The sequence below is a fragment of the Emydura macquarii genome, unplaced genomic scaffold (assembly GCF_026122565.2).
Source record: "Emydura macquarii macquarii isolate MOO-44397 ecotype Brisbane River unplaced genomic scaffold, CSIRO-AGI_Emac_v2 contig_2897, whole genome shotgun sequence".
In the NCBI taxonomy this organism is placed as follows: Eukaryota; Metazoa; Chordata; order Testudines; family Chelidae; genus Emydura; species Emydura macquarii.
The window spans coordinates 49,511,366-49,527,458 of record NW_027133034.1 but is presented as its reverse complement, the minus strand read 5'-3'; the positions used below and the strand labels follow the sequence as shown (position 1 = coordinate 49,527,458).

Sequence of the window (16,093 nt, the reverse complement as noted above, 5' to 3'; positions counted from 1 at the left end):
TAAGTGGGCAAGAAGTACTTGAAGGGTTAATTATTATGCCTGCTGCGCAGCTCTTTTATCTGCTGGTGTGTATTTATTCTCTTCTACGATGTTTTTATTGTGAAACTTAACTATGTAAAAGCATGTCGTGTGTGGGATGGGCACTTCAGTTTTATTAAAAGAAATCCAAGAGCATGTTAGTGTTGGTTCAAACATCCAGGAATTGATTTGGGACTGGAATCCATTACATTCTACAAACACTAATAAAAAAATGTGATTGCAGGTGCAGTGTCATTCTATAAGTATAGAGTTTCATAGATGATGTAAATCCATCATGCAAAACATATCTGGGCTGTGGAAACTCCAAAGGATTGGTCTGCAATGTTTATATTTGGGAAACCCATAAAGGGTCTAATCCCACATTCCTTGCACACCCAATATCCGCATAGATGTCAGAGGAATTTTGGGTGCTCAAGGAATGCATGGTTGGACTCATGTATAGAAATCTTAGTTGGACTGTGGAGTCAAATACACACATCACAGGAAGTTTACATGTTTATTTTAACTGAAGTTCCAAAGTATTAAAAAAAATTAAATAAGCAGTTGCGTCCTGTATTATATTACAATTTCCATGAAGCATGGATGAGACTATTTGATTAATCCAGGGAATTATTACAAGATAACAAACAAAAATGCTAAATATTTACAGATTTTACTTAAGTCTTTAAAACTACTAAGTTAGAAAAGCATGCAGCTTCATAAAATACAATTGAATTGGTGTTAAGAAGATGTCTATTTTCATGTGCACTTTACCCAAAGAGACTGAAAGGAAAACAGAATTCCCATTATGACAAGCCATTTCCAAAATACATTTCCTTCCTTTACAGCGTGTACTTCTTTGCCTACCAAAGCTGATTAACTAGACTCTTTTGAACTTCTAAAAATAAACCAATGTCAAACAAAATATTAGGACACAAACAAATGTCCAATTAACGCATGGTAAAATGAAGACGCAATCCCATCCTCAAGCATACAACCACAGGAAGAGCATGTACGTGTTTTGAGTGTGTCAGTTTCAACAAGCTGCTTCCTGTGGTTGCATGATGGTGGTTGCATTTCACCGCTCTTCCCCCACCTCCGATCCCCCACATTTAGTAAATGAAACATTACACCACAGGCCATGAGCTTTAAATTTGTGTAATGTGGCAAAAGAATGTGTTTACTACTCAATCCAAATGAAAATGAATCTGAGCATACCCTACATTTTTAACATATGATATGGTAACTGAACAGATAGATTATCATAATTCCTCCCAGGTCCTCACATACTTAGTGTGTGTAAATTTTTTTAAGACTCAGTCAGGAGGGAGACTAGCACTCAATATTTGCAGCAAACAAGTTTAACTCCATCACTAAAAGTTTTAAAAAAAAGGTAAAATAGAATATGTTTGGGCAGGAGTTTGCCATTTTCACAGAACCTGCTTGAAAGATTAAATTTATTATCTCTTGTAATGGACAGAAAACTTCTATTCACTCTGCATATGGCAAGCTAGTGCTATTTCAAAATTTACATGGACCTCATTGTAACTATTGGAAAACAGAAACCAAATTAAGTCCTATTTTCTATATAGTTCATTTGCAGGCCAGAAGTCCTGTCACTTTTGTGCTAAAAGCACATAGTAACACTTCAGCGTAAAGTGATGCTATACATACAGAATGAGGCTGGCTCTGGAGCTAAACACCAAAACATTTATAACAAACTTAAAATGAACTATTTCAAAACTGCTCAGACTTGCTCTTATGTGGGATAGAGAACAAACTTCTAGATGATGAGGCCTACTTGCATGCAGGAAAAATGCATTGGTAAATTGCAAAACAGCAGGTGCCAAGCGGTATAAAAGAGTACAAATGCATGGTAATGTACACAGACAGAGCCTGAGCATGTGCAAATACTGATTTTTCAGTGTCAATTTTTGTGGATGCATATCAACATTTACTTTTGGGGAAATTTTGCTCTAAAGGTAACATGGTCTAAACCATGGACCCAAGAGTTCTTTTCAATGCCAAGTTCTATGATATTATGTGAGAACTTTGATACAAAAAGTAGTCCTAGCTCAGGGTTCTCAAACAACTGGGGGTTGTGACCCCTTAGGGTCATGAGGTTATTCTGGGGGGGAATGTCGCAAGCCGTCAGCTCCTGTGCATGCCAGTAAGGGTGGAATGGCATTGGGGGTGGGTCATCACTTTTGCAGGGGGAGCTGTCACAGCCTGAAATATTTTCAAAGGGGGTCCCAGCAAAAAGAGATTGAGAACCCCTGTACAGCTGCTGTGAATTCTTTTATCTGACAAGCTCAGTTGTCAAAACTGGCTTTGTTTGTTAAACAAAAAGATATGTAAAACTTGAGGAAATCTGGAATCCGCAGTTTGATGTCCCAAAAATACAGAATGATGCTCAAAAACAATTATATAGATAAACCTACAAATAATGACATTGCAAAAATAGGTTGGCTGGGAAACCATTTTCATTTCACTCATGATATAATGGAGAGATGATTTCAAACATTTCACTTAACGATTGTATAGGGTTTAAAATCCTAAACCAGAAATATTTCACAGAATTTTACAACAGATTGAACTGCGACTCTTAAAAGGGTTTGCCTGGATTTATCTGAAAATAATATCCAACAGCTTTATGAAAGTTCTTTATATTGCTTCCTCCCTCTTCACTTATATACGTATACAACACAGATTCCTGTGTTGTGTTTAGAATTATGTATCACTGTAATGAATCTACCGTACTATATTTCTCAATTAAAATTTGCCCCAAATTGTGCACTTCTTGGATACAATATAGTATTTTTACTGGAGTTGTATAAAATCTTCAACATGTCTATGATATACATTTATCCAAAAACATTATGTTAGCAACTTCTTGTAGACACTGTTACTCAGATTACTGGAGCAGGTATCCCTTCTACTCGTCCTAGCCATTAACTGACTATTGTTGCTACTACTGCTAGGTTCAGAACTCTCTTTACAGCACAAGAGATTGCCAACCTGTCTCTGACACTCAGAGGAAGCATAGTAATAAATCAAAGGATCAATGCAGCAGCTTACACTGCTGATACAAACACAGAGGAGATAGGCAAAATAGATATATTCTGACTGGTTGTTGTAAGGAAATGATACGTAATGAATTAATAAAAGGACATTTGTTGGTCCAAAACAAATAACAAAAATAAAGAAAACAGCTGCAGACAAGAGTAAAGCACGTGTCTTCTTACTTTGCTTTGCAACAATATTAGAAGACCTAAGACATTGAATGATACACACATAACAGACAGTAGAGATTATTAATGGCACAAAAAAGAAAATGGAAGAGAAAATGGAGAAGAAATTACGGTAATATCCCTTAAGTTCAGATTCTTTTAGCACATCATGGCAGGTTGTAATGTTTAACTCAGGTATTTTCATAGTTTGCTCTGTGATGAGAATGGGTATAACACCAACTATGGCTATAAGCCAAATGATAAAGCAGATCAGCCAGGCACGCATTAATGTACGCCATGAAAGAGACTGCATAGGATACACCACAGCTAAGAAACGATCAATACTTATAACAGTCATCAGCAATATCGAACAGTACATGTTACAGTAGAAGGCAGCAGTGACGAGCCGACACATTTCAGGTCCAAACACCCAGTTGTTTCCAGAAAAATGGTATGCGATCTTAAAAGGAAGCACGCTTACAAACAGTACATCTGCAAAGGCTAGATTCAGCATGTATACTATAGCTGGCTTTTTAATTTTCATTTTTATCAGGAACACAAGTATTGCTGTAATGTTCAGAGGGAGACTCAGCATAACCACTGAAGTGTAAACTGAAGGAACAAAACGAGTCAACCATTGACTAGTCAGGTATCTTTCAGCATCTTGTGAAATGAATCTTGTTTGTGTGGGTACAATGGCTCTGGTTCGATTGGTGAATCCTGATCCAGTTTCTGAATCACTTTCAGTATCACTGTCGATGTCTTGAGGCAATATATGTTCATATGTGTCATCTTTGTGATAAAATCCAAAGGTTCTTATACGCAGGGTGCCATTCCTAGAAGTGGTGTCTGAGAAATAAAGAGCATGAAGATTAGTAGGCAAGATATTTGCATAACATTTGCGAGCTAGAAAACTATTTACCAAGAGAAAGACTGGTGTTGTGGTTACATCATTTCACTGGGACTCAGGAGATCCATTTTCAATTCCTGGTGTTGCTTGAGATTGCCTACACGACATTTGACAAGTCATTTAATCTCTCTTTGCTCCAGTTACCCATCTGTAAGATTTGGATTCTTCCTCTCTCCCCTCTCTTTATCTGTTCTCTGTTTATTTGTAAGCTTTTTAGGGCAAGGGACTGAAGTGTGCAGGTCGTGTGTGTGTATATAATGCCATGCTCAACGAGACCCTGATCATGGTTGGGGCTTCTAGATGCCATGGTAACACAACTGATAAATCTGTTACCTTTTGACCAGGGTTGCCAACCATCCATAAATTTATGGACAGTCCACAAAAAGTGTACAATTTTAACACTGTCCGTAAATCTGTAAATAAATAAAAATGTCTGTGAAATTGGGTAGAAATAAAACGTTGTATTTTGACACTGAAAGTCACGATCAGTGTAGTTTTATGATACAAGAACTGATTCTGAATACGACAATCAATTTCCTGTTTTCTATTATTGTACACACCCAAAGAACCCGATTGATCAATTAACTGCAGCTAAATAGTTGTGTAATTCCAAATTCCTGTGTATTGAATATCGCGAGTGAGTACGCACTCTTGTGACATTATTGTATTTTTTATGGTATTTTTAGTGAAGTCAGTTCATTGTGTCAGTCAAAAACCAACTTCAGATCTTCATGTCAGTAAAACCTAAAATGCAAGGTTGGCAACCCTGCTTTGACTAGCTTTGCCAGACTCTTCCTACAGTTGTGTCTGCAGGGTCTAGTGTCTCCGTGACACTCATGCATAAAACTCCCCTTAGGAGCAATAGTAATGACATGCACATAGCTAGAAGAGAGTACTTACCACTGAAATATTAAGTTTAAGTTGGGGTCTGCCACCAAAACAGGTATACAATTCAAATTATCAGGATACTTTTGCTTTCTCTGGAAGAATCCCATTCATCCCCATATAGGGTTTCCCTCCCCTTGTCACTTATGTGGGGCAAAGCCTGACAGCTGTTCTGAGGCCCATGTGAAATGTACAGGTGATTTCAGTCCAGTACTTAACCTCTGTCACAACTGACTCCCTGGGTACTAGTCACAGTAGACCGGACAAGGATTAAGTTTGCATGGAAAAGAAATCAACCAGTTAGGGAATCTCTGCACTGAAATCAGTGATATGGAAGACACTTTATTCTTGGACACACAGGTAATGAAATGTATCTTTACTGTATAACTAAAAGGCAGCAGAACTGCACATAATGATGCTTTACTGTGGGGTGGGGGTCACTCTAAATTTAACCTCACTCATTAAAAATTGGGAATAATGATGCCAAATCCAAGTGCAAGTCAGAGAGATGGGGACAGGTATTCCGACCTAGTGGTGCGGACTCTGTTTAAAGCATCCTAGATACCAAATGACCCTCCTCCATCATGTTAAAGGCAGAGCTGATCAGACTTAATTTAGAGTGCTTGTCCCTGCTAAGTGATTGCTAAAATTGAAATCACTGCTAAGTAGGTCAAGGGGGCTGAACTTTAGACCTGGTGAAGACAGTGCAGAGGATGAAGCAGCAGTGAGATTCCCCACTATCCAGTGAAATCACTAAGAACTGGTGATGGAACCCCAGAACAAAGCATCACAGCTAGAGGTGGCTGCAGCAACAGCAGTATGCAGCAGTGACAGCAGCATCAAAGGCAGCAGCAAGCGGAAAGCAGAAGGAGGAACAGCAGCAGCAGCAGACATTGCTTGACACTCCCCCTTTCAGGGTGACAAATGTGAACACACCTCTGAATTCTGGGACTTTGGACAATCAACTAAGTGTCGGGTACAGCAGAGGGAAAGGGGAGTGGTTTGTTAAAGGAACATTCGTCCGTCAGACTTTCACACCCCCAAGGTGAGAAACTGAGGCAAAGGACTACCATTCAAGGTACTGTGGGCGGCTGTTTGCTTATGGTTTGCATACTTCTGAATTATTGTTGCGGGGTTTTCCCCAGTTAGTGCTGAATTCCCTCTCCATTTTAATAAATGTTTTCTTTTGTTATACACAGACGCAGCGCTTGTGAGTGGGGAAGTATTGCCTCTTAGAGGCACCCAGGGATGTGTCTAGTTTTCCCACATTTCTGGGTGGGTGCTCCAGCTGGTTCTGTTTTGTAATGCTAAGAAGAACCCTAAATATTGAACTTTGCCTTTGTTGCTGCTGACGCCACCTAGTGGAAAGGTTACATTTGTTAAGCCCTGACAATGTACCCGGTGCTATACAAGATAAAAAGGAAGATTGGAAGTTCAGGGCAGAAAAAGTTTCATGTCTGCATTTATTTTAAAAGCAGTAGGGCTCAAGCAGAAAAGTGAGGTCATTCAGAAGATTTCTGAGGCTTGTGTCAGCAAAAGTAATACGGGGGATAAAAGCTCTTACATGGTGTCAGAATAAAAAAAAATAATGATTCTGATGAACCCTGACCTGAGGCATGAGGCCTTCACAGGATCACTAGAAAACAAAGAACTCTGCATACACGGTGGGATATCAGACACATTGAGATATCACAGCAAAACTACCATGAATACAGTAGTTGTACTGAAGCCATTTGAAAACTACTGATAAATAGACATAGCTATGCTACAGTTTCCTATCCTATCAGGACAATCAATGAGTTTGAAAACTGGAAAGTTATAGGATTTGTCTCTAAAATGTATTTGATCATATTTTATTTCACTATCCTTAACAACACTTACAAACCTTTGAATATTGACAGTCATGGCATTATATTACTAAAATAATCATCCCTGCTTTCTCTAGGCTTTTGTCCGATTCTCTGAAAGAGGTCACAATCCTTTGATTGTTATGAAGGTCTGCAGTATTATCTTTGCTAATATGACAGGGCTGCCAGTCTATAATAAAGTGCTTGGGTGATGGAATTAGAAAAGTTTACTGGCAGCTGAGAAAGAGCAGGATGAAACATTTCATCTTGCTCTAGCTGCTATGCAGCTGAAACATTAGTTTATACAGTCTTTCCTCTGCTTCTAATAAGGACTTTTGTAAGTAAATAAAGCTAAGTAGTATTGTATGATATTTCCAGTTGCCAAAAGTTGCCTGTAGTCTTGGCACTGGTTCTCAAATTGGGATCTGCTGAAGAGATGTATCAGAGCTCAAATAAGTGTTCTCAAAATCCTTTACATTTTTTTATTTTTTTTTTTAATAAACACATTGCACTGTTTTCCATAAAGTGCCATATGATGGGTCTGGCAAACATTGCTGGCCCTCCCGATTAGTTTATCAGTATTCTGTCCCATTTTGGGGGAGGAAAAAAACCCCCAAAACAACAAAACAAAAACCCCAAAACATCAACAGCTTACAACATCCTTACAACACCTTACACATGGAGCTGTCTGTAAAACAGAAACTGACTGTGACTGTTTGATCTTTGTGATTTTCCCTTTAAATCCATCTTGGTGTCTGAAGAGTTATTTGACTAAGGCCACATGAGCAGAAGAACAAGACAAGAAAAAGTAAAGAGCATAAAAAGGAGAGACAAGTGGGAAGACTCGAAATCACAATCATTTGTTGACACTCAGAAGGAAAGAAAGATTTCTTTTTACCCCTAATACTAAAGCTTTTGAGCTGATCTTAAAAATATACTACCCCAAACACAAGATCTACATCCTCACCCTACTGTAGTAGTTAATTATGAAAAAACTAATATTTTACTCATCAATCAAAACAGTAAAAACCTACTTGCCTTAGGCAAGTTGAATTTTCAAGACTCAGACAAAGCTTTTAGAAAGAAGCAAATGAATATATCTGATTCAGAAACTTAAGTGTACAACAATTTAATTTCTCTCTTATTTATCTGATAAAATAATAAAAACTCACTAATTTTTAAACTTGCTTCTTATTACAGATCCTTGCTTAAAATCATCATTTGAAACGAAGTTTTCAGTTGAAAACATCTGAGAGCTACTTTTTGAGCAATATCAAAGATAAGTTATTGAAATCTTTTCAGCAATTCTCTGGATCACTGAATCTTCACATCCAGGACTGACTACATTCAGGCATATGTATACATTTTATTTTTCAAGTCAACTTTTTTTTTTTTTTTTTTTAAATGAAAAGCACTGTATTTGCAGCATTGGAAATAGATCCAATTCATCCACAGACCGGAGTGCATCACAAGCAGCACAAACTTCCTAACTTTGTCCCACCAGTATACTTATAACCCGCTCTGAACAGACCCTCCTCTAAGGATGGAAGGTTAATTCAGTCTCCCATAGTTTAATTTCTTGGCCTGACTGCCAGAATCTGAAGAAAAGCTCTATGGAACTCAACAGCATGTCTTTCACCAACAGAAGTTGGTCCAGTAAAAGATATTACCTCACCCACCTTGTCACCCTCAGAACAGATTTGTAAGCTATTTAAACCCTAAGGAATTCAGAGTCTGCTCTAGCTGTAACAATGTTTTTGTGATGTGGAAACCTGAACACTGGGCCACTAACTACCTCATTTTACACAGGTAATTGAACAGCCATCAGCTCCCGAAGAGTGACTTTTGATCACTCTTGCCGATAGCCACATTCATACCAGTTGTTTCTTGGTGAAAGGCTCTATACCCATTTATGAGCCCCCAAGGTATTATTGAATTGATTAAGATATTCAATATGTATATAATTAATTCTTTGGCCATTTAGTAGTACACAATAAAGAAGTTCAGAGGTTAGGGTGAAATACAGTTTTGTGTGACAGAAGAAAGAGTATTGTTTTTGTAACTGTAAACAGCCTCCCTTCCGAGAAATGGTAACCTTAGCCCTTTTGTCCCATTGAACAGAATTCATTAGTTTTTCCATGTAACTTAATAACTAACTTTTTTATTCTGTAAACCTAGCATTTCAGTTTTCTTTATAAGAAACAAATAAGAATTATACATTATTCTACTCCCTGAACGTCCTTTAACAGTCAAACGGATGCAATTGCAAGAACATAATTTACACCTTTTTTTGGAAAGAGTTCCAGGGACACACATTTATTGTTTCTGTAAAGTGAAAAGCGGTATGCAACAATATAATCTTATACTGGTATTATTTGACATAGATTTTAACTAAATTTCTTTTAGGTTTCCACTATTCAGTGGCAATCTTAAAGATCCTACACTAAAAAGCTAATCATAAAAATACAGCAAACAATTTCCATGGAAAATATAATTTAAAAAATTGTCACACAGTAAATACCTTAATGCACAGCTTCCATTTATCACACACTCAGGAAGCACTAGTTGAATCAGAAACCAAAATCTAATTCATTTTGTTCACAGCCCAGCTCTGACATTGTCAGAATCTGACAATGATTTAGACCCATGTAATTTAAAATATATTGTTTTAAAATGATTTTCTGTTAAACTGTTGAAGCATGTGTGATATATGTTAAGTTTAACACCAATAAAAATAGCATTCATTCCTATCACCCATTATACAGTGATGATAAAAATATACAGAAAACTGCTACAGCATATCATCCTAAAAACTGAATAAGCCAAAGGGTTATCTCAAAATAAACTCAACTCTAATCAAATTCTAAAACAGTAAATTTAACCTAAATTTTAAAAACTAAATGTGAACTAAATGTTTAAACCTCAAGGTAAAATGAAGATCTAAATCTAAAATAAAAGCTTTTCAAACACACAAAATATACACACACACCTCCATATATCAAATTTTCATTAATAAGGAGAATTGGGTAAATACTCCTATTGCTGTATTTGCACCTGACATAATTTGCAACAGTGTCACCCACATACAGGCACAGTATCAATGGAAAAATTTTTGCCACTAGCAATGTTATGTCAATATATTATTTATTTTCTGTCAATTAAAACAGTTTTTTGTTTGGATTTAAAATGTTCTGTTATAGTGTTTGCAACTAAGATGGGGTAGTGCTGTGCTGTGGCAGAAGAACCAGAAAATGGAACTGATTAGTCTGTCTTTATCGGCCAAGCTGAAGAGAATCAAAAGTAAACAACACAAATGGCAAAAATTAAATGTCTTTAAATTAAAACCACCCCCATTTTATAGAAAATGCCTTCCCATCTCTAGATCTGAAAACCCTTTAATAAGGCAGTTAAGCAACATTATCCACATCTTACAAAACCATAGAAGTTTAGGACTGGAAGGATCTCAATAGGTCATCTAGACCCGTCCCCTGCACTCAAGGCAGGACTAAATAATAACTAGACCATTCCTGACAGGTGTGTGTCTAACCTGTTCTTAAAATCCTCCAATGATGAAGATTCCACTTCTTCCACAGGCAATTTGTTCCAGTGCTTAACTATCATGATAGTTAGGAAATTTTTCCTAACGTCCAACCCAAACCTCCCTTGCTGCAATTTAAGCACATTGCTTCTTGTCCTATCCTCAGAGGTAAAGGAGAAAAAATGTTCACCCTCTTCTTTGTAACAATCTTTTATGTACTCGAAAACTGTTATGTCCCTTTCCAGTCTTCTCTTCTCCTGACTAAACAAACCCAGTTTTTTTGTCTCATAGGTCATACGTTCTACTGGGGACTTTTTCCAATTTGTCCACATCTTTCCTGAAATGTGATGTTCAGAAATGGACACCATATTCCAGTTGAGGCCTTATCAGCGTGGACTAGAGTGGAAGAATTAGTTCTTGTGTCATGATTATAACACTCCTGCTGATGCAACAAAAGTGAACTTCATTTTGGGATGTAACAGTATTACACTATTCACTCATATGTAGCTTGTGATTCACTGTATCCCTAAGATCCCTTTCCAGGGCACTCCTTTCGAGGCAGTCATTTCCCATTTTCTGTGTGTGCAATTGATTGTTCCTTTCTAAGTGGAGTACTTTTCATGTGATCTTATTGAATTTCATCCTATTTACTTCAGACCCATTCTCCAGATCATTTGGAATTTTAATCCTATCCTCCTATTCCTTAGTGTAGAGAAACTGAAGTTCAGGGAAATTAAGAGACTTAGGTGATACATTCCAGAGAAGTAGCCATGTTAGTCTGTTTTCAGCAAAACAATGAGAAATCTGTGGCACCTTAAAGACTAACAAATTTATTCAGGCATAAGCTTTTGTGGGCAGAAACCCACTTTGTCAGATGCAACTGCAAGGACGAAGCATCAGTTGCATCTGACAAAGTGGGTTTCTGCTCACAAAAGCTTATGCCCGAATAAATTTGTTAGTCTTTAAGGTGTCACAGAACTCTCATTGTTTAGGTGATGCAAGTCAGGAACAATATCCAGATCTCCTGACTCCCTAGACCACTGCCACAGAATGTTAAGGAGGTATTGTCTGGAGCGTTTTTGCAGCCCCAGGACATCAGACACACAAAGCGGGCTACCGGACCAACCTCCACTGGTACCTTTCCAGGATCTGAAGAAGGGCTCTGTGTAGCTCGAAAGCCTGTCTCTCTGACCAACAGCAGTGGGTCCCATAAAAGCTATTATCTCCCCCACCATGTCTCTCTAACACAGGGGTAACACAGACAAGCACAGCCTAACCTCATTGTCTCTCAAACAAGCAACTCCCCTGTTGTTATCCGTGGGGACAGGCAGTTTCGTTCATTACCAAATCAGCTGGTCCTGTAGCCAGTGGGAGCGATGTTAGGGGGGGAAGGGGAACGGGAAGCCATCCATGGTTCTGAGTAGCGGTGTGGGCTGGGCTGGCCTGGCCAGGCGGGCACAGCTCCCGCGGCTGACGGTGCTCTCAGGGAAATCCTGCCCAGGCACCATCTCTGCAGCACCAGCGAACCCCGCGCCCGCTTGCCAGTGACCGGGGTAGCGGTACTACAGGCAGCCCCCGCCCCGGCCACCCCTGCAGCTCCCCCACCTCAGTAATCAGGCGCCAGCGCCCCACCCCCCGCGGACGGCCCGCCCCGGCCCCCTCTGCCTCGGGGTCCCGAACCGCCCCGGCTCCAGGGATGCGCTGAGCGGGACTCACCGTTGGCCGGCGCGGAGAAGGCGAGCAGGGGGCCGAGCAGGGAGAGCCCGCCGAGAAGCAGCGGCACCAGCTGCCGCCCCATGGCCGTCGCCACCCTCCCTCGCTCGTTCCGCCGGCGCCGGGCCGGGGGCTCCGCAAGCTGCCGCTCCGCTCCGCAGAGTCCGCCCGCCGCTCCCAGAAGCGCCGTAGCAGCAAGGGCAGCACGGGCGGCGGCGGGGTTATAAGCGGCCCCGGAGGCGGGGGAAGGAAGGAAGAACAGCAGGGGCGGCCGCCGGTCTCACCTCACCGCGCAGCGCCCTCTCCGCTGTGGGCTCTGGGAGAGGCGGGGGCGGCTCCTTGCGGCTGCCGCCGCCGCCGCCTTTGGCAGGAGGCGCTGCTGGCACGTCCGTTCCGTCCCCCTGGCGGGACATGGGCCGGGCGTGCGCTGCCTGGCTGAGGCTCCACGGCTGGCCCGCTCTGGCTTCCTCGAAGCCGCTGCCCCTGCCAACCCACATGCCCGAGAGGGGACGGAGGCCGGCTGTGCCCGCCCCCTTGCTCCACAGGGGCGCTCAGTGAGGGAAGGGAAACAGCAGAACCTGGGTATGGAAACTCCCTTCAGGGAAGGGAGGGAACCTCTGGCCCCACAGGGCCATGCAGTGACCAGGCCAGAGCTGAGCCCTTCTGGCCACCGAGGCACCCAGCATAAGCCAAACCTGACTGGTCTGAGGCTCCTTGACAGTAAGGTGACCAGCGGTACTGATTTTATAGAGACAGTCTTAATATTTGGGGTATTTTCTTATATAGGCACCTATTACCCCGCACCATCTGTCCCCATTTATCCCACTTGCTACCTAGTCACCCTAATTGATAGACCAAAAACTAAACAGTTCCCAAAGCAGCTCTCTAGTTCTTTGCTGGCAATGGTGGTGCAAGACCCGTGACTTCCTGGCCTGGGAGATTTCAACGTTCATGTTCTTGCCACAGATATACAACCATGAACCTTGTTGCTTACTTCTCTTTCACGGGTCCTCTGGTGCAACTCCATCAGCCAGTCACACCTTGGACCTGGTCTTAGGATTCGATGTTAATAGCAAGCCCAAGGTGGCAGTTTAGAGCAGAGCCTTACTTCACTGTGGCAGTGACAAGAACTCTGCCAAGCAACAAGTCAGACCTATGACCTTGATTTGACTAATGACCCAGACTCCATCAAATTCTAAAGGATGCTGAAGGACAGCAGCACTCCACTCACAGCGTAAGGAACAGAGAATCTGGTGAGTCATATGTGAGCCTTGATCATTGATGCACTGGTCCCCAAATTTCCCTCTCTCATTGTCCACATAGAGCACCTTGGTTATCTAGCACTCTACACCAGATGAAGTGAGAGGGTTGGAAACTCTAGCACTGGCTGTTTCAAGATTTTATTTTCCACTAAGAATTTCTCCAGGCAGATGTTGAGGTATTACAGGGATGCCTGGCTGTTAAAGAACAGAAGGCAGACATCCATTCTCATCCTCCTGGACTTCTTTGTCAACTATTGGTGGAAGGAGTCCCAGGTAACGTGCTAAAATGGTTTAAGTCCCTCAGGGAGGGATGCACCCAAGCAATAGTGATGGAGAACTGAACTTCTGTCACTAGATCCCTCACTCTTGAAAGCACACAAAAGATCAATTCTCTCTCTGGTCCTATTCAATATCTACATACAGCCACTAGGTGAACTGGCAAGACATCATGGACTCGAGTGTCAGCCATTTACAGAGGATGCATAACTGTGTCCTTCACCATATACAACTTAAGTGCATTACCTAGAGGTATGGGTGATCCAGTCAGTTTTCCATTGGATAAACCACCAGCAACAGCTGTGCCAAAAGCATCCTCAATGCCATACCAACCAATGCAGCTACAATTACTCTGCCAATAACCCAGTTGAAATCTGCTCCTATTGCTGGCCACCTGCTTGAGAGTCTGACAGCCCTTCCAGAAAACAAGTAGTAATTGATTTTAAGGCTAGATGGATCTGCCTTGATCATCTAACCCCCTACATAACACAAACCATAGAATTTCACCCAGTAATTCCTGCAATTCATAGAATTATTCATCCTTACAATGTAAATGAGCAACATCAAAATGCAAATACTTTGGTTGAGTTACAGCATCTCTTTCACAAAGACATCCAATCCTAAATATTCCCAAGTGATATATTAATAGGGCCTTTCATTTTTGTTTATTTTATTTAATTTTTCCCAGGAACTTACTGGTGTTTACAACAACAACAACAACAACAAAAACAGCTGAAAATCATGGAAAAAACTATTAATATTGGGGTTTATTTTGGTGGACAGAAGGACGGGGAAAAAGTAGATTAATGCTTTGATGAACAGAATTCAATGTGGTTTGCTGCAGAATGCAAAACAAAATGCCACCTTTGAGTTTAAGAAAACAATATACCTCTAATCCCCAAATAAAACTTTTCATTTGAATAAACAGTTTACTGTTGTAGACTTAGAACTATTTAGCCTATAAATATTGACATTTAATACTTGGGCCCAATATTTTAAAATATTTATAAAACACTCACTCTCTTATGTGAAGTTCTTCAGTGTAATTTCAGAAGTCCTGCATGGCATAGGCTCGCAGCTATCTTTTTAAAGTCTTTTCCAAGGCCCATTCTCCTACAGTCTTGGATGTAGCCGAATTTTGAAAATACTCTCTCCACATAGAATCACAGAATATTAGAGTTGGAAGGGACCTCAGAGGTCATCTAGTCCAACCCCCTGCTCAAGGCAAGACTAAGCTCAGCTATATCATCCCAGCCAGGGCTTTGTCAAGCCTCAATTTAAAAACCTCTAAAGATGGAGATTCCACCACTTCCCTAGGTAACCCATTCCAGTGCTTCACCACCCTCCTACTGAAAAACTTTTTCCTAATGTCCAACCTAGACCTCCCCAACTGCAACCTGAGACCGTTGCTCCTTGTTCTGTCATCTGCCACCACTAAGAACAGTCTAGCCCCATCCTCCTTGGAACCCCCTTTCAGGTAGTTAAAGGCTGCTGTGAAATCCCCCCTCATTCTTCTCTTCTGCAGACTAAACAAGCCTAGTTTCCTCAGCCTCTCCTCACAAGTCTTGTGCTCCAGCCCCTTAATCATTTTTGTTGCCCTCCGCTGGACTCTCTCCAACTTCTCCACATCCTTTTTGTAGTGGGGGGCCCAAAACAGGACACAATATTCTAAATGCGGCCTCACCACTGCCAAATAGAGGGGAATAATCACTTCCCGCGACCTGCTGGCAATGCCACTCCTAATGCAGCCCAATATGCTATTAGCCTTCTTGACAACCAGGGCACACTGCTGACTCATATCCAGCTTTTTATCCACTGTTACCCCCAGGTCCTTTTCTGCAGAACTGCTGCCTAGCTCGTTGGTCCCCAGTCTATAGCTGTGCATGGGATTCTTCCTTCCTAAGTGGAGGACTTTTCTTTGTTGAACCTCATTAGATTTCTTTTGGCCCTTCTGTATCCTATCCCTACCTTCCAGGGTATCTACATCACATCAGCTGAACCAGGTGGGACACTGAAGATGTGGGAGGCAGTATGGCTCAAAGTAGGAAAGCTGGTGTGGTGGACTTTTCAGAATTCAAGAGGAGTGATGGAGCGGTTGTCCAGGAAAGGCATTGCCATATAGGTACAGAATTCACTTTCCAGTTTTGCATTTTCTTTGTTAGAAGCCATGAAGGGGGAGATTATATGAGCGCACACTTTAAATTTATCAGCTGAAGCCACACTTTTACAATGAGGCTCAAAACAGCACAATGACTTTCCAGAATGATGATTCGCTGTGAAATGCTTCAGGGGACATATTGCGAGTGACAGTAGCTTCCCACTTCTTTGACAGCTCTTCGTAAAAACTTTTGAAAGCTTTTGCAAGGATGTCCTGCACAGTGACCAGCAACATAGATATGAAAAGATTTGGGGGT

At 41.1% G+C, this 16,093-nt stretch overlaps 1 protein-coding gene across 1 annotated transcript; it reads right to left on the bottom strand.

Annotated features, from left to right (window-relative positions):
• Positions 1-521: 521 nt before the first annotated feature.
• On the bottom strand, positions 522-12,818 carry F2R (coagulation factor II thrombin receptor). Its single transcript, XM_067568886.1, has 2 exons — positions 12,145-12,818; positions 522-4,097 (listed from the first exon to the last, which is right to left on the bottom strand). The coding sequence occupies exons 1-2, from the start codon at positions 12,224-12,226 to the stop codon at positions 2,896-2,898; spliced, it is 1,284 nt and encodes a 427-aa protein (XP_067424987.1). The 5' UTR covers positions 12,227-12,818; the 3' UTR covers positions 522-2,895.
• Positions 12,819-16,093: the final 3,275 nt, after the last annotated feature.